The sequence below is a fragment of the Eretmochelys imbricata genome, chromosome 14, assembly GCF_965152235.1.
Source record: "Eretmochelys imbricata isolate rEreImb1 chromosome 14, rEreImb1.hap1, whole genome shotgun sequence".
In the NCBI taxonomy this organism is placed as follows: domain Eukaryota; kingdom Metazoa; phylum Chordata; order Testudines; family Cheloniidae; genus Eretmochelys; species Eretmochelys imbricata.
This window is the reverse complement of record NC_135585.1, coordinates 16,531,651-16,554,181: the sequence shown is the minus strand read 5'-3', so window position 1 is coordinate 16,554,181 and position 22,531 is coordinate 16,531,651. Positions and strand designations below refer to the sequence as shown.

Sequence of the window (22,531 nt, the reverse complement as noted above, 5' to 3'; positions counted from 1 at the left end):
GAAAGAATGCGAGCTGTTCACCAGTAGTGGACCTCCTTAAGGCTGCAGGTCTTGCAGACCCTAGAAGTGACTCTTACGCTAACAGAGGTCTGCAGGGTAGAAGTGTAAGAAGACGTCTCAGCTCTCTGATAGGCCAAGTAGCAGTAGCATGTCTAAGCTCCAGCAGCATGAAATACATGCCTAAAGCTGCTCACCTGGCCTGTGTAAACTTTATTCCAGTTTAAGAAGCTATTTATTCTGAATGCACTAAACGTGGGGTTTAAAAAGCTGAATGCGGCATGTTTGGCGTTTCAGCCTCAGAGCTTGAAGGCCAGCCTGAGCTGCAACTTCAGAGCACAGTCTACGCAGCTGTTTTTAGAGCATTAATGTGAGCCTCTCTACCCCGATTGTGTCAGCCTAGGCATGCCCTTCATATCCATGCCCTAGCTCTCACGGAAGTGCTGCGCTCCGGGAACAAACTGCAAAGTCTGTAGGTCTTCCTTCAGCTGAGCTGGCTCAAAATCAAAATTCTTAGAACTATCACTAGATGGCACCCTAAGTCAAAGAAATGGTGGTAGGATCCCATTTATAGTCATCTAAGCAATCAAAACTGCTTTCCATACTCACAGGTTGGAGCTTTAAAATGTTGATGTTGGTCAGAAGTAATCATATAATGTGGTTCACCGTTTCCCTAGGTGGTGACTTTCTGTAGTGTCCAAGGTAGTCTTTCATGGAAACATTTTCCCGCTAAATAGAATCTCAGCAGCCTGGTTGCTCCTGCTGCAGCCCATGGTCTCACTGCGTGAGACATGCCAAAAGCTTGTCTTTGGACTTGATCCGTGTTTACATGCCTCAGTTACCTGGAGAAAAGCTGTTTCTCAAAGTCTTCATTCTCTGTACTTGAGAAAGAGATTGTGATATTTTGTTTGCTGCTCTTGTTCCCATAGCCCTCGGTAGGACAGGTGGCTCGTGTTGATGTCAGCAGCAAAGTGGAAGTAGTCTGGGCTGATAACTCCAAGACCATTATTCTGCCTCAGGTAAGGTGCTCCTGTCTGGTCAGTGGGGCCACGGTACTTTCTGTAACTCAGTTTAATGACATGCAGTGTTCTTGGATCAAGGATGCAAAGATACTGCTGGAGCCTGTGTAACTGAATCTCAGGTTCTTTGAACTCTTTGAATGCCTGTCTTTGCCTATCTTTTAGTCCTGTTTCTCCTCTCCTCATCTCTTTTAGTGAAGACAGACCTTCTAAAGAAAATAGAATACCTGCCTTTGTAGGGTCCCATCCCCTATCAGAGCAGCACAGAACACATCACTCCTCTTGCTACAGAATCTCATTCATGTGCAGAAAGCAGTTGATGATCAAGACTTAAAAAAAAACCCACCAAAAAAAAAAAACCTCAAGCAGCTCTGCATTAATAACAGTAGAATGGTCAATGCCTGCACTATGGAAATGGAAGAGGATGTTACAAAGCAGTCTGCTGTCTCCCTTCCCCCCATTGTCACATGTGACCGGATCACAGGCAGAATCAAAGGTCTGGTGTATGCTCCACAAAGAGCTGCTCTCACGACGCGCCTCTGCAGCAAGCTGTGTCGCTCCGTTCCCTTGGATTCTGTCTGAACGTGTAATTACAGGACTTTGGTGAATGTTGAGATCCTAAGTTATCTGTTGAGAACTGTAATTTTCGTTTCTGTGCGTGTGCCAGAGACTAGCTGGTTGGACACTTTCAGTGGATCTAAAAATAACCATGAAGATGGCATAACTGGCTGACAAAGTAGCCTTTCAACTCAGATTTGGGATAGGCCACAAGGGCAGGAAGTCTGGTGGCCTTGGTCTAGCTCCCCAGGATCTAATCGCAGCTGGCAATCAGTTATTTAGTGGCCTGCGACTGGCATAACTGTGCTGGTGCAGGTGGGGATTTTGAGGCTCCTTGGCAGAGCTCTGTGTATGGAGAGCTTGTACATCTGCATGTCTGGCTTTTAGCTACTGTGATCAGTGTTTCTCTTTTTAGCAGCTGTATAGGTTTTATGCAACATCACTTGAACTTTCAGAAGTTCAGGATTAAACTTCCCATCATACAAACCTCTTTAATACACCTTACAAGGTACTTCTTGTCCTGGAGCTATCCATTAGGCTTTGTTTCCCCCCACCCACATGACATATGGGGGGGCTAGATGAGTCAAATTTGTATCAGAGTTGGTAAATTTTCATGTCTGCTTTGCAAGGCTGTCTTTGAAAAATGTAACACACACAAAAGTCCCCTGAAATTTAGAGCTGCAAGAATGGGGGTGGAGGGGAGGGGTTGTGATGGAGTCTGGGGAAGCTAGACTCTCAGGGTAGGTAGTGAAGAGGGGTAGGGAGAAAGCACATTTATAAGAGAGTCAGGTCAGCAATTCTAGTAAGGCTTCCTTATCCCAGTTAAACCTTAAAAAGTGGCAGTGAAGTACAGTGGTTGGAGACTGTTCATAGCAGAGTGCCGATAGCAGTTACAGTGTGCCACACAAGAAGATAATGAAACATGCGCATTCTAGCTAGTTCAGGCATTGTTTTGTAGATGCGTGGAATGCAGACACAGTCAAGCTGGCATATTGTATTCACACAGCAGCTGGCTCCGTTACAAAAACAGAAATACAAATTTGACACTTTAAAAACTGCAAAATTTGTGTGGGGTTCAGAAAGCTGGGACTTCAGTCTTGCAGTTCTAGCATGCATGCTCTCTCTGGTCTGCAATGGAAGCCCCAGCTTTTGGGACAGCTGTGTTCTTTTTAAAACTGACCCTGCTATTCCCAAACACCTGTTTTCGGGGGGGGCGGGAATGCTGATTCAGAACCCAGCTCACAGGAGCTTCATAAGTGCAGGACTCAGCTCAGATAGAATCCACCTTAGATAAAGAAAAAATTGGCTTTTGGGGAGATTTTGGTGTTGCTAGGATCACTGTTTTTAACTGTCCGTTTCCTTTTAACAGTAGAGACTGATTTATCTCCATCCAAGATGACCGTAAATAAAGCATGTGTATTTCGGCCCTATACCACCTCACTTCTTTGTTTTTGATTCCTTTAGCACTTATACAACATAGAATCGGAGATTGAAGAATCTGACTATGATTCTGTAGATGGCAGCACCAGTGGGGCATCCTCTGATGAGTGGGAGGATGAGAGCGATAGCTGGGAGACAGACAACGGCCTTATGGAAGACGACCACCCGAAAACTGAAGAGCCGGAGCCTGAGGAGCCTGTAGCGGAAGAGGTGAAAAAGGTAGAGGAACAAGTGCAGGGTGCCGTGGCAATGGCGGTTGCTGATCTAACTGCAGAGAAAGCTGGGAAAGAGGGAGCACCAAAGAGTTTCCGAGAGCTGAAGGAGGCCATCAAGATCTTAGAGAGCCTGAAGAACATGACTGTGGAGCAGCTGCTGACGGGCTCTCCCACTTCGCCGACAGTAGAGCCCGAAAAGCCCACCCGGGAGAAGAAGTTCTTGGACGACATCAAAAAGCTGCAGGAGAATCTGAAGAAGACCCTGGATAACGTTGCCATTGTGGAGGAGGAGAAGATGGAAGCTATGGTGGAGACGGAGAAGAAAGAAGAAAAAGCTGAGGCACAGATGCCAGTGAGGTCGGAGTGGCCTAGTGAGACCCCAGTGCTCTGCCAGCAGAGCGGAGGCAAGCCTGGAGTCACCTTCACAAGTGCCAAGGGGGAGGTCTTCTCTGTGCTGGAATATGCCCCAGGTGAGTGTGACACCTCGGGGCTGGACTAACTCTTCCACTGCCTTCCCCATTGAGACTCCTGTACCCCAGCAGGAGTCCCCTGCAGTCACTCCCCCCTCTCTCAACGGCCCTGCTTCTAGGAGAAGGGGAGAGATGTTACCCACCTGGAACTCATAAGTCACTTGGGAAGGGGCAATTAAAGAGGGCTCCTATCCGTAGAGGGGTCTGGTCTGGGAAATGACCCTGGGTGTCTTGCATGTACTCAGAGCGCTGTCCCATGTGATGTGGCTGTGGTACAGGTTCCCTTTCTTTCCCCTTTTGGCTGTTCTGACTTGGACGCTCTGCAGCAGTGTGTGGGGTAGGAATCCCTTGCCTCAAAGATTGGCACTCCAGCTTTGCTAAGGGCTGTTGCGATCCACAACCTACCAGCATGAAAAACCTGTTGCAACCAAGTTTGAAACGAGCTTTTCTTGACTGGGGGAAGGTGGAGGGCTGGAGGGTGAGAGGCAGAATGGAAATGGAGACAGCTGATGTTCTTGTATCGATTGTGCCTCCTCTGAGCGCAGTGACCTTGTTAACACAAACCAACTTTCACCTGCCAGAAATAAACAAGAGTGCCTGGTTCTGGGGTGCATCGGTGACAGCACAGCTTCAGATATCTGGCAAACAGATCATCCTGGACAGGTCAGCTGGGAAAACATACCCAACCTCTGCTTTGAGCCTGTAGCTGTGAAGAAAGAGGCTATTAACACAGCTCTTTGGCTGAGGTGTAAATTCTTGCCCAGATGTGGTCCCAACGTAGTTGCTTTAGCGCCTTGCTGCTAACTCGTGGCTTGAGATCTCAAATAACAATACAGCCATGTTTCCCCAGCTTCACTGACCAGTATCTTCTCTCTCCTCCCCACAATACTGGGCGCAATTGTTGAGGGGGGGAAAAAACTTCCCTTTGAAGGCGTTTGATTTTGGAGGAGGATTTTCTGTAATCTGATGGGTTGTAACGCCCCTTGCTCCTTAGATACCCATGCCTTTAAGAAAATGGAGTTCCAGCCACCAGAAGCCAAGAAGTTCTTCAGCACAGTGAGGAAAGAAATGGCATTGCTGGCGACCTCTCTGCCTGATGGCATCATGGTCAAGACGTTTGAAGACAGAATGGCAAGTCCGTATGCTCCAGTCTGTTTGTGTGTTAGCACGGTGACTGGGCGTAACCTGAGAGTTGAAGGCTCAGGAGGGAGTTCCAGACTTAATTCCCTATTCTGAGCTGTCAAGGCATCTACACTTGGCTGAAGTTTATAATTACAGTAAATTGGCTCCCCTTTACATTTCCAAGAACCCTGGTAATAAACAATGAGTATGTGGGAATCTGATACTAGAATTACTTCACCAAATAAACCTGGGCTGTGTAATTCGGCTAAGCAGGGAGCATGAGCGGGTGGAGAGCCAACAAGGCAGTGGGCGTAGCCAGTCGTGGAGTGGAACCGTGCACCAGCCCCCTCTGAAATCCTGTTTCAGATCACTCATCCAGGCCTGAAGGGTGGAAGTGTGGTGGGTGAAGTTCAGTCTCAGGTGAAAGAGCACAGCCCAAAGCTAGCACCCGCAGGAGATCTGCAAGGCTTGAGCTAGTTCTCCCAAGTCCCCAGTTAGTGTTAAGCTAATTAAAGCCTCTATCTCTTCCTCCTCCACTCCCCAAACTCAATCTGCCTTGTTACCAGGGCTTGCCTCTTTTCCTTGGACAGAGGGCAGCCCTGGCTTTCACTCTAGCCCATGCCTGTTTGTGCTCACATCTCCTCTCTTCACAGGATCTCTTTTCAGCACTTATTAAAGGACCCACACGCACTCCTTACGAAGACGGCCTCTTCTTGTTCGATATCCAGTTACCCAACATCTACCCAGCTGTCCCCCCTCTCTTCCGCTACCTCTCCCAGTGCAGCGGGAGACTGAACCCCAACCTGTACGACAATGGCAAGGTTTGCGTCAGCCTTCTGGGAACCTGGATAGGAAAGGTAATGCTGTCTTCAATCCCTTTGCACAGCACATGGCTTTTAAACGGAGCCAGACTTCCGCAACTAGGGAGCGGTGTTTGCTGCTTCCCGCTGGCCCCAGAAGCCTGACAGTTTTCCAGTTCAGAGAGCAAACTGGGGAATGAGCATCCAAGCTTTGTGCTGGCCCTGTCTGCATTGGGCTTGAACCGGCCCTAATAGTCTGGGTTTGAATTCTGGATAGATGGATGGAGTAGACAGAGCCAAAGGGTAGTGTTCAAGAGGGGTTTTGAAAGAGTCTCTCAAAACCCACGTTTGTCCCTGGAAGATGAGCTGTGGGTAGTATTAGCCACAGGCCCTTGTCGGGGCTGATAAGAGCTGAGGGTGTGCGCAGGGATCATAGTGTGAACAGGGATCATTCTCCTACCCTTTGGGACTTGGTCTTTCTGGCCTTTTTTTGCCTTCTCTGTGGTGAGCAGCCAAGGCATGCTGGAAACAGGCTTAGCAAAGACATAGAGGGCACAGTGAGTTGAGAGAACCTTCACTCTTAGCTTCTGGACAGCTAGGTTCAAGGGAGGTTGTGGGTAGCGATGAATGACTTTGTGGAGTGGAAGGGTCTCTCATTCCTGTTTGGGCACCACAATAAATATCCACCCATTGACACAATCAGCAGGGCTGGAGTGGGCCCCACCTGTGACCCCAGTTCTGGAGCAGCGAGGCAGGTGCTGCATACCTGGATTAAGGTGTACAAGCTTCCACAGTATCTGCCCAGGCCATGTCCAGCCTGAAGCCAGCGCAGTAGGCCCATAATTTTACCCAAGCCTGAATTGTACTCACAGACCTTTAAAATAGGTGTGCACAAACGCAGCTGGGGTTGGGCCCAGGCAGTAAATGTTGGCATGCGCCTTGGTCACTATTAGCTGCAGTCTGAAGGCTGTCGCCTCCCTTGTTTTCTGTGTTAAATGCTGACCAGGACGGATGCTGCGTTCGCTGTTGCTCATGACAAGCTGTCTGTGATAACTTCTGTGTGTGTTCCAGGGCACAGAAAGGTGGACCAGCAAATCCAGCCTTCTCCAGGTGCTCATCTCCATCCAAGGTAAATGCAGCTGCAGAGCCGGTGGGGCGTGGAGGGACGCTGGAGGCCCCCCCACTTGCCTTGCTGGGCTGTGTGAAGGAGCACACTTTCCCATCTCAACGCAGCAGGGGCAAGCTGTTACCCATCCCTCTGTTCTTGGCTGCCTTCCGTCCCTGTAACTTTCCCTCGCCCCTTTCCCCTCTCTGCAAGAGCAGGCCTCACTAGCCTTTTTCTTGTTGCCCTGTGCCTGGGAAGGTGAACCACAGCCACCTCCAGCCAGCTGCTAACGCCTAAAAAAGCTCCTAAGAGGAAGGTCCTGAAGTTGCTGCTGAGCCTGGGTCCTTCTCTTTATAGGCAGTGAGTCACCAGCCTTGCTAGCATCTGGTTTATTTTTGCACACATCAATTGTGTTTACACTGGTTCCTAAACTGCTCTGTGGGCTTTGGAAAGGAAGCACAGGTGTGCCCAAGCCCTGCAGCACTGACTTGCCTGACCAAGACAGCCAGTAATGCTAAACCCTGCTTGGAAACTCTCTAGCAAGCAGTCTGCTGTCCAGAAAGGCCAGGGCCTGACTTGGGAGTATTTGGTCTATGGTATTTGATCTCTCAGCCCTCGGGGTGTCTTTTCCCAGAACTGAGAGGCTGTTTCTTGTCTACAGAACCGATAATCCCCATTTAGAGGCTAAAATATCAACTTCTTCTTGCAAACTTCTCTGGATTACCAGAGAGATTTGTTAATGCTGAGAGCTCAGCCTTAGACCTCTCCCTTCTGTTGCCTGGTCATGGGAGAAATGTCATGACCCCACCGTCAGGAGCATTAAAGCAGTTGGGGGCATTGCCAGCAGGATGGCATTGACCACGTCAACATCACACCCAGGCAGAACAACCAGCCTAAAATGTCAACCGGCGAGAACTCAGTGTGGGTGGCTTGCCCGCGGCTGTGCCAGAGGCAGTGGCTGGAAAGGAAAAGGGCAAAAGTAAATGTGGCCCAGTCGGTGCTAAAAGCAGCTTTGGGTGTCACTTCAAGGAATGGCTTGATTCTGTTACAACACTTTTTTCATGTGTTTGGCCCTGAAAAGTGGGCAGCTAACCATAGCGCAGGCAAGGCCTGTGAAATATTTCCCCCTTCACTCACTCTTCCAGTGCCCCTCTGTCCCGGCAGTGCACCTTGTCCCTCACCCCGTGCTGAGCTAGCAACTGTACCTGTTACGGGCTTCTACAGTGAGTGGCCTCCACCTGGGAGGTGTTCCTGTAGTCTGAAAAATGACCACCGGCCCCTGCCAGGAGGCCACCAGGCCTGTTCTCACAAGTGTCCCAAGCAGAGTCAGAGGCCGGATGAAATGCTGGTGCAGCCGCTAGACATGCACCTGCCTGGATTACCTCCTGTTACCAGTCCAGCATGGCAACCTTGCTCTGCTGCTCCCTCTGCCTGCACCCCTGCTTGCAATCTTTGTGCTGCAGGGGTCAATATGGCAGCAGCCCAAGCTGGAGGGAGCTCCCTAGTGGGGAGGGCAGTGATAGATTGAGGCCTTAGCACCCTTCAGCAAAGGCAGAGCCCAGCAGATCCCCCTGTAGGTCGCAGCTCAGTGTGAGGTTTCCGTTTAACTCTTTGCTCTCCCTCTCTCCTGGCAGGACTGATCCTTGTGAATGAGCCCTATTACAACGAGGCAGGGTTCGACAGCGACCGGGGCCTTCAGGAGGGCTACGAGAACAGCCGCTGCTACAACGAGATGGCCTTGATCCGTGTGGTCCAATCGATGATGCAGATGCTGCGCAAGCCGGTGGAGGTCTTCGAGCATGAGATCCGCGAGCACTTCCGCTGCAACGGCTGGCGCCTGGTCTACCGGATAGAGTCTTGGCTAGAGACCAGTGAGCTGGTGGAAAGGAGCCACGAGCACCCCAACGGGGCCGATTCCTCCTCTCTCCTTTCTGTGTGCGACACCCTGGCTGAGAGCCCGGTTGACAGCAGGGGATTTCAGGGCGAGTACAGCAGCCCCTTGGAGCAGGAGCTGGGGGCAGCAGCGGCTGCGGCGGAATTTTCCGACCTGGCGCTAGAAGGGAAGGAGGAGCTGGAAGACTCTGGATGTGGAGCCTCGACGCTCGCGGCCAGCGACGGCCATCAGTATTCAGACTCCGAGAGCACGGGCCACGCCAGAGGGCTCCCCCTGGCGAGAGACCTAACGGACGAGTGTAAAGCCGCGCAGGACTCTGCCTCGCAGCCTAGTGTGAAACCAAAGAAAAGGAGAAAGAGCTACAGGAGTTTCCTCCCCGAGAAGAGTGGTTACCCTGACATCGGCTTTCCCCTCTTCCCCCTGTCCAAGGGGTTCATTAAAAGCATTCGTGGTGTCTTGCAGCAGTACCGGGCTGCCTTAGTAGAGGCCAATATCCCTGAGTGGAGAGAGGACAAGTGAAACGTCAGGTTAGGGGCAGACAGATGCAGAAGAGAAGGGGAAAGCAGCAAGGAAATCAGCAAACGCTGTTCCCAATAAACTGGCTTTGCTCGTTCCCGGCTCTCTTCCGCTGCTTGGTGTGTTTATAAAGAAGGCAGTAGCCCAAATAGCTCATTCCTCGCTCTTTACTTCCCCCAGCCTCTCCCCCGTTCCTCATGCTCCTTTGATCCTGAAGCGTAAGGAGTTGTGAGCCTTCCAAAGCAGTCTTGCAGCTGGGACCCTCTGTGCTCTTTCGTCCCCGGGCGCCTCTGTGTGCAAAGTGGGCTCCGCTCCCTAGCTGCTATGTCTGACCCCAGCGTTGCACTTGGGATTCAGCCCTAAAGGTATGGTTGCTGTGGTATCCGATGCTGAGTGGCTGTGTCCTCCTAGTCCTTCCATTTCCCTTCACTACCACGTCTTGTGGCTTTCTTGAAGTCTGTTCCAGCTTGAGATTACTTTGACATTAGATTCTGGTTGCATCTAAGTCTCCTGCTCCCTATAGGGCTGCCTTCCCATAGCTGGTCACTGACAGATTCTCAGCTCACCCACTCCTTTGTTTGGTACTTACGGTGCAGAGATGAAGTTCTAGATAGGCTCCTGTTCAGCCCTGGGCAATACCCTGGGGTTTCCCTGTGGTCCTAGCCCTCTGAACTCTCTCCTGGAAGTAATTTCTCCAAAATAGTAAACACATTTCCACTCCCCATCCTCACCAGACCTGCTTGCACTTTGCAAACTTACACGAGTCAGCTTCCTGCTGGCACTATTCCATCCAGCAGGAGCCTGGGAGCCCCATGTGCACTGCTTCAGCCCAAGTCCAACTGATCAGCAGCAAAGGTAGATCTAGGGTAGATGATGTAGCTTCTGTGTGGATATTAAACTTAGTGCTGCTGATGCTTCTGCACCACTTCAGCTGTTGATAAATTTCTCAGGCTGCAGCTGTTCCTGAGGCTAGCTCAGCAAGTATAGACCTGTACCTGTGGGGGTGTGACTTCACTCCTGCTGCGGCAGCACGGACATTGCATCTTTAACAAACACAGCTTTCACTGTGTGAGCCCCTGCTCATCCCCAGCCCTGCACAGTCCAGAAGCCAGCAGCACTGGAGACCTTGCATGTACATCCTTAATCCCATCAACAGTGCTGCCGGGTAGCTATAGGAAAGGGCTAGTGGGACATGTGCGTTAGTGGAAAGGGGTTGACACTGAGTACTTTGAAGGGGGTATGATGAAAGCAGTGATTATCTGGGGGCATCCTATTCAGGATGTCTGCAGCTTGCTTTCAGGGCTTTCTGTGCACTGCTGGAGACCCCCGATCAAGCCCTGCTAGATTTGTCAGGAGTTGAGCCTGACAACAAGCTCCCATCCACGCCGATGCCCGTTTTCTGCCACAGAGGCAGCCCAGCTGTGTCCTTCCCAGCTGATGAAATGAGCTAGCGAAGCCAGGCTTCCACATGGAAGGAATAGCAAGGCTTGTCATTCAGCGTGGCTAGTAAACGAGGCTAATTCCTCACAGGAAACCAAACCAAATTCCTCCTTGCCAGCTCTCCCACCACTGCTAGCCCTGCCAGAGCCAGCGGCTGTTGGGGTTCTAAATTCAAAGCTGAGGGCGGAAGTGTCAGCAGGCTGTCTCGCCTGTTTGCAAAGTGCTCCCAGCTGCCTGGATGGCTTTGGTGCTCAACTGCCCATTATCCACTGGAAGAAATTTTATAAGGGCTGTCTCGCCTGGTCCCATTGACTACTCCCAACCTGGGTTTGGACTTGCCCCCTGGAGAAGGGTGCCACTGGGACTGGGTCTCTCTCACACTGACTCTGGTCTCCACGTTAGCGCTGCAGAATCCTTCACACTAGCTGCCACGATTGCTCAGGAGAGCCGCAGGTCTGGAATTGAGAGCTGCGGGGGAGTCCGCATGTTGGGCTTGAGCGGCAGTAGCATTGTGGGGGTGGGTCTGGTGCAGTAGTTCCTGGCTATCCTCAATGCTAGCCAGCATTTCATGAGCAAGAAAATTGACTCCAGTGTAAAAGGGCAGGGGTGGGATGCTAACTGACGTTGTCCTTTGGGAGTGAATGAGGCATCTGGTGCAGGGGGTTGTTCCACACATTGCTAGACGCCTTATTCACTGTACTGAAGGCCAGGCTGTAACTTACAGACTCATTTCCTTTGGTGTATCACTTCATTCCTTTCTCTGCAAAGGAACGGGGGAGGAGGAGTTGACAAGCTGCTTATTAGAAAGACACAAGTAGAGAACAGAATCTGCTCATGTGCCTGGGGGTCTCTAGCATTGCCCACCCACACAACTCTCTCTCTAGTTGTTTCTCTTTATCTTCTCCTGGAAGGGTAGAGGGAACTAGAGTAGCCACAGCAAAAGCCAGCTGTAGGAGCTGATCTGCTTTGAGGAAGGTGGTGGGAGAAGAGGTGCCATTGTGAGAGCCGGCCTGACTGTATGCCAGATGATTCCATCCCCTTCCCAAGAAGTCTGCCTCTCTAATCATAACCAAGAGCTTTGTACAGGATCCTGGAGTTTTCAGCTGAGAAAGCTCTTGCTTATTGGCCTTGGGGAGGCTCTCCTGTCCCTTAACAGCATTGCTGGAGCTCTCCTAGCTCTTCAGAGCTGTCTGTCCCTAACTGAGATGCGCACAGAGGTTTACAAGTTTTCTAAGCTTTTGATCATGTGAAGCTCCGGGTCTGAGATTGCTGTTGAGCACACTGCAGCTATGTAATTTTTTTGGTGTACGTATGTAATATTTAAAGGTTAAAAACAAAATTTAAAAAGGCAAAACCTTTAAAAAAAAATAAAATAAAAAAAACCACAAAAAGCCAAAGCATGATGCATATTGTTAGCCTTAAAACTGGCTACTTGACACTGCGATGTACAAATAAGAACAGCCTGTAACTGTTTTAAGTGCTGGGGTGGGGCGGGGAAGAAATATTACAAAATCAGTTTGTAGCCTTGATTCTGTACAGTATTTAAAAACAAACAATGGAACTATTACTGAGGCCATGCTTAGAGGTGTGTTGTTCACGTGCAGATGTGAATGCTGGGTTGCTTACCATATATGTATAAAGTGCTGTGTGACTTTTTTTTTACTTGCGAAATTTTTTTTTTTGGCTAATTAGGATGTAATAAAGGAGAAAAAGTTGATTTGCCATTAAATTTTGCCTCTGTGAATAGCTCTGGTTGTGCTTTTTTTTTTTTCTTTCCTGTGTGGTGAGTATATCACCTGCAAGAGAACTGAACATCCTGCCACCTTTATTCAGACTGAGGAGGTTCTTGCTCTGCTCTGAATCAATACCACTGCCAGTGGGCTGCGTATGAACTGGGACTTGGGAGACCTGAGTTCTGCTGGCTCGCTCACTGGTCTGCTTGGGTGACTTTGGGCAAGTCACTTCCCCTCTTTGTACCTCAGTTTCTCCATCTGTGAAGTGCTTTGACATCTACTGATGAAAAGTGCTACGTAAGAGCTAGGTTTTACTGTCCTCAGTGGAGCCAGTGAGGAAAGGTGGCAGAATCTAGCCCTGAGGAAGCTTAGTTAACTGCTCTGTAGCTGACTGGTGCACCTAGGGGCCGATGGAAAGCCCTCTGAGGACAATGGGCATCTTTCAATGGGCTTTGGATAAGGCTCTTCATTTATACAAGGTTCAGGAAGAGCAGCTTTTCTGTCCAGTAGTTAAGGTAACACCAGGATCCAGCAACCTCACACAAGTTCAGCTAGTCTGGTAATGGGGTCTGAGATGCCAGCTTGTCACCCCTAGCTGGCTTGTTCAGATCTAACTTAAACTTGCAGTAACCTGAAACCTACCATGTCAGCTGTTTATGGACTGATGTGAAATGAGGTTTGCCCAGCTGCCAGTGGACATCTGCCCACATCCTAAACTGCCATTATGGATAGCATCTCGGGGTGACCTTATCAAAGAGGCCACGGACAGAACGGCCATAAAGTGTGAGGAGGCCCTTCAGAGCAGTGAGATCAGGCAGCAGAGTCGGGAGAAGCTTGCACCTCTTTGCAAAGAAGGTTTCAGCCATCAGTGCTGCTGTTCCAACCCTTTCATGATGCCAACAATCAACCTGCCTTTTGCCAAGCTGACCTTTCAGTCCCTAGGACAATGTAGGAGCTGTGTTTAGAGACCTTGGTACTGCTTGGGCACAGTGTGGTGAACTGAGGCTGAACGACTCAAACCTTCTGACCTAATGGAATGGGGTGACATCTTGGCTCCCACCACCAAAAAAGGGAAGCTGAGAGGGGCTGGTGGATGGTGCTCAGGCCTGGAATTTAGAAACTCCTCGGTTCTAATCCTGGCTGTTCTGTTGATTCTGAGACTTTGGGAGCAAATCACTGAATCTTGCGAGGCTTCAGTTTTCCCCATGTTGCAGAATGGGAATAAGGCATTATGCTCTAGGATGGTGGTGGACTTAGGTGCTCTGTGTAAGTACCATTTTTAAGGGGTAATGACAGAACAGGTATGGTTAGAAAAGATTTGAAGGGACAGCAGCAGGGACAAGGGTCAAGGATGTGAGGAGAAACCAAAGCAGAAATGAAGTAAATGTGAACCTTAATGACTGCCGTGAGACTTCAGAGCACCCTTTAACAGGTCTGCATTCATTGCTCAGATCATATTAAGTGTAGGATGCTCTGGAAGCTATGGCAGGAGCTGGAGTGCTGTAGGTTAATGGCATTTGCTGTAGGCTGTAACTGCAAAAGCAAGACTAGTTTAGTTAGCCATGCTCGGAGAGGAGGGAGGCCTGTTCCCAGGCAGCTAGTGCCAAGGGCCTACCTTAATGAATGAACCAGGGCCAGGGTGGGTGTACACAAGCATGCCCCAGGGAGCGGGAGGCTCCGATGGCTCTCTTCTTGTAAAGATAACAGCAGGGGTATTACGGGGGGAGGGGAGAGGGGGAGCTACTCCAGGGGGGCCAGGAATCCTCCAGGGAGTTGGTGAGTAACTTTGATATACATAAGTCTCCCTTTTTTGGTACCTCACAGCCTGACAGCTTGGCTCTGAGACAATGAGCTGCTGCCAGGGCTGGGTTAACCTTTTGTGGGCCTGGTGCCAAACATGTATGTGGGCCCCCATGGAGGTTATGGAGCTTGGGGGGGGGGGAATGTCACTCCCTAGAGTGAGGAGCCACCCAGAGGCAATGTGGCATGGCAGGGACAGCCCCGCCCAGCCCAGCCCAGTGCGAGGGCACTATTTACAAACCGGTAGTTGCCAGATGCACAGTGGCCCGCCCAGCCCTGTGCTGCCGGTATGTCCCTTCCCCTCAGGGGTGGGTCCATGCTGTGCCATACAGCCCCCCCGTCCAACACTGGAACAGCCCCCCCCCATTCCCTATGGCCAGAGCTCCCCAGACCCGCTATGCCCAGCACCCCCGGATCCCTCACCTACAAATGCACATCATCACCCTGCCTAGCACCCCCCCTGCCCACAGCCCCACCACAACTGCCCAGCACCCTCCACAAAACCCCCACTCCCTAGTGTCTCAACACACACAGATCTTCCCTGCCCCCTCACAGCCCGCACCCTCCAGGGACCCACCCCCTGCCTCCCAGCTGCTGGGAGGTGACTGTGTCTGCTGGCCTGAGCTGGTCCTGGGGCTGGGAATCACTCCGGCCCCTCAGGAGTGGCAGGATCATCTAGGCCAGGGCCTGCCCTGGCCGGGCTGTCTCAAAACACACTTGCCAGGAGAGGCCCAGGCAAGCTCCTCCCCCCCACTGGCCGAGACTGGCCAGGCTTCTGCACCAGTCCCAGGCGGCTCAGCTCCAGGGAGACAGGCAGGGCCCCACAGGCGGTGGGAAGCAGAGACTGCCCGGAGCCGGAGGTGCACTGGGGTCCAGCCAGGCGGCAGAGAGGAGCCGGGCAGTGGGGCTAGGGGCAGGAGAGGAGCCCTCAGCCTGAGGAGCAAGTGATGGGCGGCCGGGAGCTAGCGGGCTGGCGGGGTCTTGGGCCGCAGTGCAAGCAGAGCAGGCCAGGCTCCCTTCTGAGCCTGGGCCAGGCTCCCTGGAGCCACTGGCGCCATTATAAACCCAGCACTGGCTGCTGCTCCTGCAGGTAAGGAGCTTTATGCTTCTGAAGCAGAGAACTCAGAGTGGATGCAAACGGCTGGTTGTTCTTAGTAGGCACTCACAAATGGGGAACACAATGCTGATGGCCTTAAGCCTCATGGCTTTGCCTGCAGTAGCATGCACTACCATTTAAGAGGAGTTTGCACAGTCTCAATTGCCAACTGTGTTGGTTACCAAATTCCAGGCAATTGACTCTAGGCTAAAAGACAAGGGTGCTCGATTAGCAGGCCTAGGGGACAGGATGGCTGCTGTAAAACCAGACTCAAACCACCTGGCCCAAACTTTGGAGACCTGTAGGTGCTGGAATGCAATCTGCAGAGAAGCTGCAGCTGTAGAATTCTAGGCCAGGCAAGTGCCCATGAAGGGCTCCCTTGAAAATCAAATCCTCCTGCAGAAAAATCAAGGGTTCAGGAATCCAGGAACTTCCTGAAAAACTTGTGGATTTACAAAATAAAATTCCAGAGCTGCTGGAGCTGGACATGCAGGAAAAGCCGGTATGTGCCTATGTGGTGGAATTCTCCAGCGAGAATCTTTCAGACACTGAACCAGAACTAAGACTGCAACACTGGTGTAAGGGAGACATTTCTGCAGGCAGACCTCCTGATCATCTGTTGAAGGGCACATGCTATTGATTGTCACCTGACAATGGACAAAGGAATTAGATGCAGTTAAAGTGTTAGCCCAGAGTATCACTGTATCCATTTGTACACCTGGCCCAATGCCATACGGAAAGATACCTTCCCCCCTACCCCTTATTTTGGGATATGGGTCCTGTTTGTTACCTATCTTGTTGGAGTGAAAATAAATCTGAGCTCTGTATGATCCGGACTGGCTGGCAAACAATTAGGCTTTTCTTTCCCTTCTTTGGGATCCTAATTGCATAATTTTCAGCTGAATAAACGTGAACAGCAGCTGCTGTCTATGGTTACTCTGTCATGGCTGAACATTCTAAATCTGGCTTCGTTACTCTCGCTTTAGATCCAAAATTAGTGGCAACCAAAAAAATGGTGTCACTGTATGAAATGGGTAGAATCAGCACTTGGTGGCTGCTCAGGCTGCCTGTACAGCCAGCCCTTTCCCACAAGCTTTTGTCTGTTTAGATTGCATGCCTGCACTGGTGCTGGAAGTCTCGGCATGCTTCAGCTGGCCTGTGGATGTGACGAGTGTGTTCTTTACAGCTATTGCTATCTACCACAACCTATGCAATGTGGGCCATGGACATGAATGCTGTCTAGGTTTTCATAAGGCTGCCCATCCCTCTGGTATCCGACCACCAAAGAATGCTATGCAGTTTGATTTTATAAAGATTATTATAACATTTCTGATTTTCTTTTTAGCCTATTTTTCCAAAATGTTTCTAAAGAAACTGCTGTTGGACTAGATTGGTGGTTTCCCCCTCTACAGTTAAAACATATAAACTCAATGGACCCTGCAAAATTAAATGTTTAATACCTTGGATTGGGGTGACACTACTTCTCCCAGCTCTTGGCCCACCATGAGTCATCATAGCCAGGCCCTAGAATGGAGAATAAAGGGATTTTCTAGCAGGCTGACTGGGATTCTGTGCAAATGCCAAGAGGCATTGCATTTTGGAGCAATCAACCCACAACCCCTTGCTGGCGAAATCTGAAAGCAATAACCCCTGAGATGCTGCTGCTCCAAGAAACTTTATTGTTTATTACACCACAGCAATCCCAGGGAGGAAACCATCCAAGCTGGGACTTCCGGGTGCTTAGGTTTGCAATGAAATCACAGTGCCCACCATGTAACAGCCAAGGCCTCCTGTTTTGGAAAAGCTAGATCTTTATTGTCTCATTTTAAGGATAAACTCTGTCTCCATGGAGCTTTTGGTAGATATATTTTTCTTTAAAAAAAATTGGTTAATTATAACAAATGTTGGCCCTAGAAGTTTAGAGTTTATGGTGGAGCCAGTTCTCATTTCCCCACCGGCCCCAGGGGCTTGGTGCCCACTGTATCTGCTGGTGCTGAGGCAGTGCTCGGTCTCCGTGGCACTCTGCTCATGGGGGAAAGGCTAGCAGCGCTCTTGTGCCTTCAGTGTATTGTTGAGCTGTGGGAAGGGAGCAGACTGGCTTTGTCCTGTGGGGAACCAAGCAGCAGAAATGCAGAAGGCCTATACTGCAGAGAGCCTGGGTTTGGCGAATCACCTGGCTTCAGCTGCGGAGTCCCTTGCAAAGACAGGCCAATCTGGAAGCAGAGAAGAGAAGAAGCCCAGCACTTGGGGGTGGTGGGAGAAATATCCTTGCAGCTGCTAAGATGACCTGGAAAGAGCTGTGCCTGTATTCGGGTACCATCACCTGCCACCCACGGCTCAGGAGTCCCCTCTCACTAGGGATCGCTGTGTCCCATAGAGCTTCCTGACTCGGGGGGTGGGAAGGGGGCAGGCCAGGCTGTGAGTGTCCCTCCCCCGCCCTCAAACTTACTAACCAAACCTCTTAGCAGTTGGCCCTTAGTGCCTGTGATCAGGCAGGAAAAGAACTGTGCTGGGAGTGGGACTCGGGAGGTTGGGCAGAGCAAGGGGAACAAGAGACCCCTGTGAACTATTCCAGAGGAGGAGAGGCGCGCGGGCTGGAGAAGACACTGCGTGGCAGGAGGTGTAAGCGTTCCCTGCAGTGGTCCTTGCCTGTCCTCCCGCACTGCACCCCAGGGATGCGCATGGTCTAAACCCTTTTTGAAGTGGTTTATTTGTCAGGCTGGCACGTGGCTCAGGAGCCACTGATGATGCTGCAGAGTTGGTTGTGCACCTGGCCCTGCACTGGCTCGCATGCCAGTGGCTCGCCATCCACCGTCATGAGCCCGGTGGAAGCGAAGGGCTCAAGCCGGAAGGCCCTCACGGGGACATAGTGAAGGTGGGGACAGTTCAGGTCCAGGTGGGTCCCCTTCTCCATTGCTAGGAAGATTCTGAGCAGCCCCAGCCGGGAGACCCCAGCTTTCAGGTAGAAGAGGTGCATGGAGCCGTCATGAAGCTTGGCCGTGGGGGCCATGGTGAAGTCAGCGCCCACGTGCGACTGGTAGATGGCGAAAATGGAGATAAACTCTTCCTCAGGCACAGTGGTCCAGTGCTTTGGGACTGGCTGGTCGAAGGGGACCAGGAGAGGGTCCTCTGGCCAGGACCCCTTGTGAGGGGGCTCTGGCGCCCCTGGTGCAGGCTGAGGGAGGATATGGAGGGGGTGACCATTGCTGCATGGCACATGGTGGCTATTCTGCTCTGAAGGGCTGCCAGGGGCTGAGGAGACGGAGGATGACGTCTCCATGGGCAGGTAGGAGAGGCGGCCCTTGTAGACCTTCAGCCCAGCCAGCTGCTGGATGGTGCCCACAGTGAAGCGGGCATTGCCCAGTTGGCGGTACTTCTCGCTGGCGATGTCCACGTCAGAGATGAAGCCCCAGCCGAAGCTGAGGAAGGAGAAGAGGCGCTTGCCGGAGGCCGTGCTCAGGGAGACCAGGTCCATGGGGGCATACAGGCCTTTGCAGAGGAAATAGGTGCAATTGGTCAGTAGCTCCTTCCTGAAGGCCTGCGTGTTGCTGTAACAGAGACAAAAGCAGGCAGATCTGTTGAGCTGGGACCCTCACCTTGTCCGAGGCACACTCCAGTGGTCGGAGCGGGGGAGGGACTCTCGGGACCACCCCAGGGGCCTGCTGGGAGACTCCAGACAAGTCCCTGCAGCTCCAGGGGTGCCCCCTTTGGCTGAGGAAGACACTGCAATTGCAAAATGTCTAAGTATTATTGGAATGTGACTAGAGCCACTGGGAGTTTCAAAGATCCCCACCTGCTTGGAATCAACATGATCCTGTCTACCACCAGAAGAAAAGTCTCCTAGAAACTCCACGGGAGGGGTTTAAAACCTAGCTCCCTGGGCTTGTGCCCGTTTTCTCAGACTCAGCTAGTGCTTCCACCTGTCCTTTTCCTGTCCAACCATCCTGGAATCACCCCTCTTGGGCTGACCAGCTGACAATGCTCCACAAACGGAAGCATCACTGACCCCCATTTGCTCCCCTGCTACGCTCTCCTTGGAGAAGCCTTTCTCCGTAGGCTGCACCCCGCTTTGTTCGAAGCTCCGGCAGTGGGAGGGGGAGGCAGAATAACCCAGAGGGGCAATTGGCCAGGCACAGGGTTTGCTTGGTGCCTTTGTTTGCAAGGCCCTGCAGCCCAGCCTGGCAGAGGCACGGCCCTAGATAACCAGATGCAAGAGGCGCACTGCTGTTGTCAGACTGTCAGGAGCGATCTGCCAGCACGAGAGTGAGGCAGCCAAGCTCAGGGGCATGGCAGACAAGAAGCCCCATGGGACACCGGCACGTGTAACCTCGGTTGTCATTGACTCTGTCCAGGCCACTGGTTTCGTCTGGCTCGGGGAACCAAAGGGCCTGTCCCCCAATGACAGCGACTGGGAACGAACCATTGGTATGGACAGATTTGGAGTGGCAGCCGCCCTGCCTAGAACAGCAGAGCTCTGCCTAACAGCTCTCGTTCTGGCTCTGCCTGAGCCAGACTGCCCTCACGCCATGGCCAGGACGTGCCCTGGTCACTGGAGAACAAGGTCGCCTGTCTCAGGGGACTCGGCTATTTACACACGCACCACGGTAGCAGCTGGGCAATGGGGGCCTGGCAAGGTCTCATCATTTTAGGTATCCTTTGCTCCCCTCCACCATGGCCCAAATCCACGTCGTTAGGGGCCCAATGGCCACTCTCTGATACCCCTGGGTGGCTCAGCCAGGAGCTAGCTGACTGCCAGGGGGCAGAGGGTTTGCAGCTCCTGGGAGATGGAATCAGCTCAGAGCCAGCAGATAGAGCAAGTTGCATCCGCCCTCATTTCTGCTGGGAACCCCCTTCCACTAACTCCTGCACTGGGCCGAGCCAGGCCAGGGACCAGCTGGGGGGGAGGCTGGGCGCAGCTGAGCCGTGGGCGTGAAGCTCAGAGCAGCTTTGCACAGGAAGCCAGCCCAGGCGGCAGCAGAGAAAAGGCAGATGGGGAGTGTCCCACCTTCCCTTGCTGGTTGCGGAGGGAGCATGGCTAGGGAGAGGGGCAGGGTCTCACTCTGGGAATGCAAGTGATTCCCTGTGGGTCTTTTGGGCGTATCAGCTCCTGGCTCCTGCTGCAGGCTGTTCTGCCTCCAGGCGCAGCAGCTGCGGGGGCATGGCGGATGCTGTAGATCCCAGGCAGGGTTCTGGGGGACCGGGAGAGGGGGGCCGTACACGCCGCTGGTGAACACCGGGCGGGAGGGGCTGAGCTCTTTGGAAGCTCAGGTTTTAAGTGTTACAATGGCGAGTGCTGGGCACCTCGGCACATCTGGCCTTTATGCAGGTGTCTAGCGTGGAGCTGGGCCATGAATGGTGCCCCAGGGGCACAGGTTGCTGCAGGAAAGCGGCTGGCTAGGAAGTGGTTTATGTTGAAGTGAGACCAAAACTTCCATTTTTTAAAATGTATTTGAATGGGTTTTGACCATTTTAAACACCACCATTATTGAAATGGCAACGGCCACACTTGCTTTGGGCTTTTTGTTCAAAGGGGGCTAGTGATTGGCCCAACCCAACCTGTTACAAAACTTCTGCCCAGTCTGATCTCGGCCCCGGAATGGACTGTGATTGTGGCACGCTCCCCGCAGCTGTTGCCGCCATACACACAGCTTAGCGTTGTTCTTGAAGGAAGGCAGAACTTGCCCCTGGGCTAGTGAGCAGAACTTGGCCCAAACCCCTCTGTACTCTCTGTGCTGCTTCTGCTGCATGCCCAGCTCAGCCTGCTCTGGGCAGCAGCTCCCCGGTGCGTCTCACCCAGTGACGCCAAGCACTTGGCAGGGCATAGGCAAATATCACCTCCAGTCTACTAGGGGAAACTGAGGCAGAGTGGTTAAAGTAACTTGTCCAGGATTCTGCACTGGGAACACAACTCTTCTGCCTCCCCGAGCAGGGGCTGGAAGGAAAGTCCAGATTGGGAAACAGAGAGAGCAGGGCCCAGGGTTAAGGAGGGTGCAGGGAAGGGGGTTGGATCTGTCGCCACACTAGGGCGAGTCTCCTCTGCGCAGTCAGCTAAACACAGTGCCAGTCTGGGAATTGCTCGGTGCTGGGGGGAGAGCCATTCCCAGGGACTTTCGGAGGCAGCATGAGGCTCGGCTGGCTTTATTGCTTGTCTTCCTGAGCCCATGCACCCCCCCCCGACTGGAGGGAGCAGAGGAGGGCAGGGGCAGAAGGGTCTATAACCACTAGATCACACTGCTCTCCAGAACCTATAATTGAAGCCGGGATTCCTGAGCCCAAGCACCTCCTCTGACTGGAGGGAGGGGGGCCCATGTGTTCTCAGGAGCACCTATCTACTTTGCTCAAAGCTTCAGAGACCAGGAGCTGGGGCCGGGCAATGTCTGGGAGCAGTCAGATGGCTGAGCATTGTGGCTCTGAAATCAAAGCCGCCCGTTTGTGCCCCCACCCGGAGCACTGTGCAGCGGGAGCTGGGATTAGCCTCGCAGCAGCAGGGCCGAGCCAACCGTGCAGGGGCAAAGGCCAGCGCTGAGACTGGCAATTTCATCACGAGATGAGAAACGTGAGCCAAGGGCTTCCAGTTAAACTGCCTCTGCGTGCCCCTCCCCCTGCCCTTCTCTGTGCCCCAGCTATGCCAGGAGCCGGAGCTACTCCACCCCATCACGCCCCGTTTTGCTGTGCGGCCTAGGTAGAGTGCAGACTCTCGGGGGCTTATCGGACTCTCCCTGTGCATGTGAGTAGCGCCGAGCCCAGCAGGAACAGTAATCCCAAGCTCTCTTACCCCACTTTTCATCCATAGCTCTCCACACACTTTTCAAAGGAGGAGCATTATCCCTGTTTTACAGATGGGTAAACTGAGGCACGGGGCAGTGAAGTGACTTGCCCAAGGTCACCCAGCAGGCCGGTGGCAGAGCCAGGCATAGGACCCAGGTCTGTTGAGTCCTATGGTCCATCCATGTGGCCACGCTGCTTCAAAGGCCCCCTGCTCTGAATGGGGATCTCCCTCTAGCTGCTACTGAAATGCAAATAATTAGGAGTAGCAGGGAGGCTGAAGCATGCAGCCATTCTGTGATGCTGTTAGCAGAGCAGGAAGGGCTGGGTGACTTTGTGCGGGGAGGAGGGGGGTTTGGATGGTAACATCTCTGCACCCAGAGCAAGCCCTGTCTGTGCTCTCCTTGCACGTGGGGACAAAAATAGCGATCACACCCTATGAGGGAGACTTCAGCTGCTGCGTAGCTCTTGGACATGGCTCTAACCTGGCTTTTCTGTCCACGCATGCCCCAGGAATGCCCAGCTGGGCCACCTGCCTGCGAAGATGGCAATTGCTGCAGG

General features: G+C 52.3%; 2 protein-coding genes across 2 annotated transcripts in view; one reads left to right on the top strand and one right to left on the bottom strand.

Moving 5' to 3' along the window:
- UBE2O (ubiquitin conjugating enzyme E2 O) overlaps window positions 1-12,320 on the top strand; it is a 92,012-nt gene extending 79,692 nt beyond the window's left edge. Inside the window, exons 13-18 of the mRNA XM_077834350.1 lie at window positions 927-1,016; window positions 3,039-3,699; window positions 4,694-4,830; window positions 5,475-5,678; window positions 6,693-6,750; window positions 8,361-12,320. Of these exons, the coding sequence (XP_077690476.1) occupies window positions 927-1,016; window positions 3,039-3,699; window positions 4,694-4,830; window positions 5,475-5,678; window positions 6,693-6,750; window positions 8,361-9,139 (1,929 nt within the window). The 3' untranslated portion in view covers window positions 9,140-12,320. The remainder of the gene's footprint in view (window positions 1-926; window positions 1,017-3,038; window positions 3,700-4,693; window positions 4,831-5,474; window positions 5,679-6,692; window positions 6,751-8,360) is intronic.
- Window positions 12,321-16,861: 4,541 nt separating this feature from the next.
- SPHK1 (sphingosine kinase 1) overlaps window positions 16,862-22,531 on the bottom strand; it is a 31,371-nt gene continuing 25,701 nt past the window's right edge. Inside the window, exon 5 of the mRNA XM_077834413.1 lies at window positions 16,862-18,753. Within this exon, the coding sequence (XP_077690539.1) occupies window positions 17,937-18,753 (817 nt within the window). The 3' untranslated portion in view covers window positions 16,862-17,936. The remainder of the gene's footprint in view (window positions 18,754-22,531) is intronic.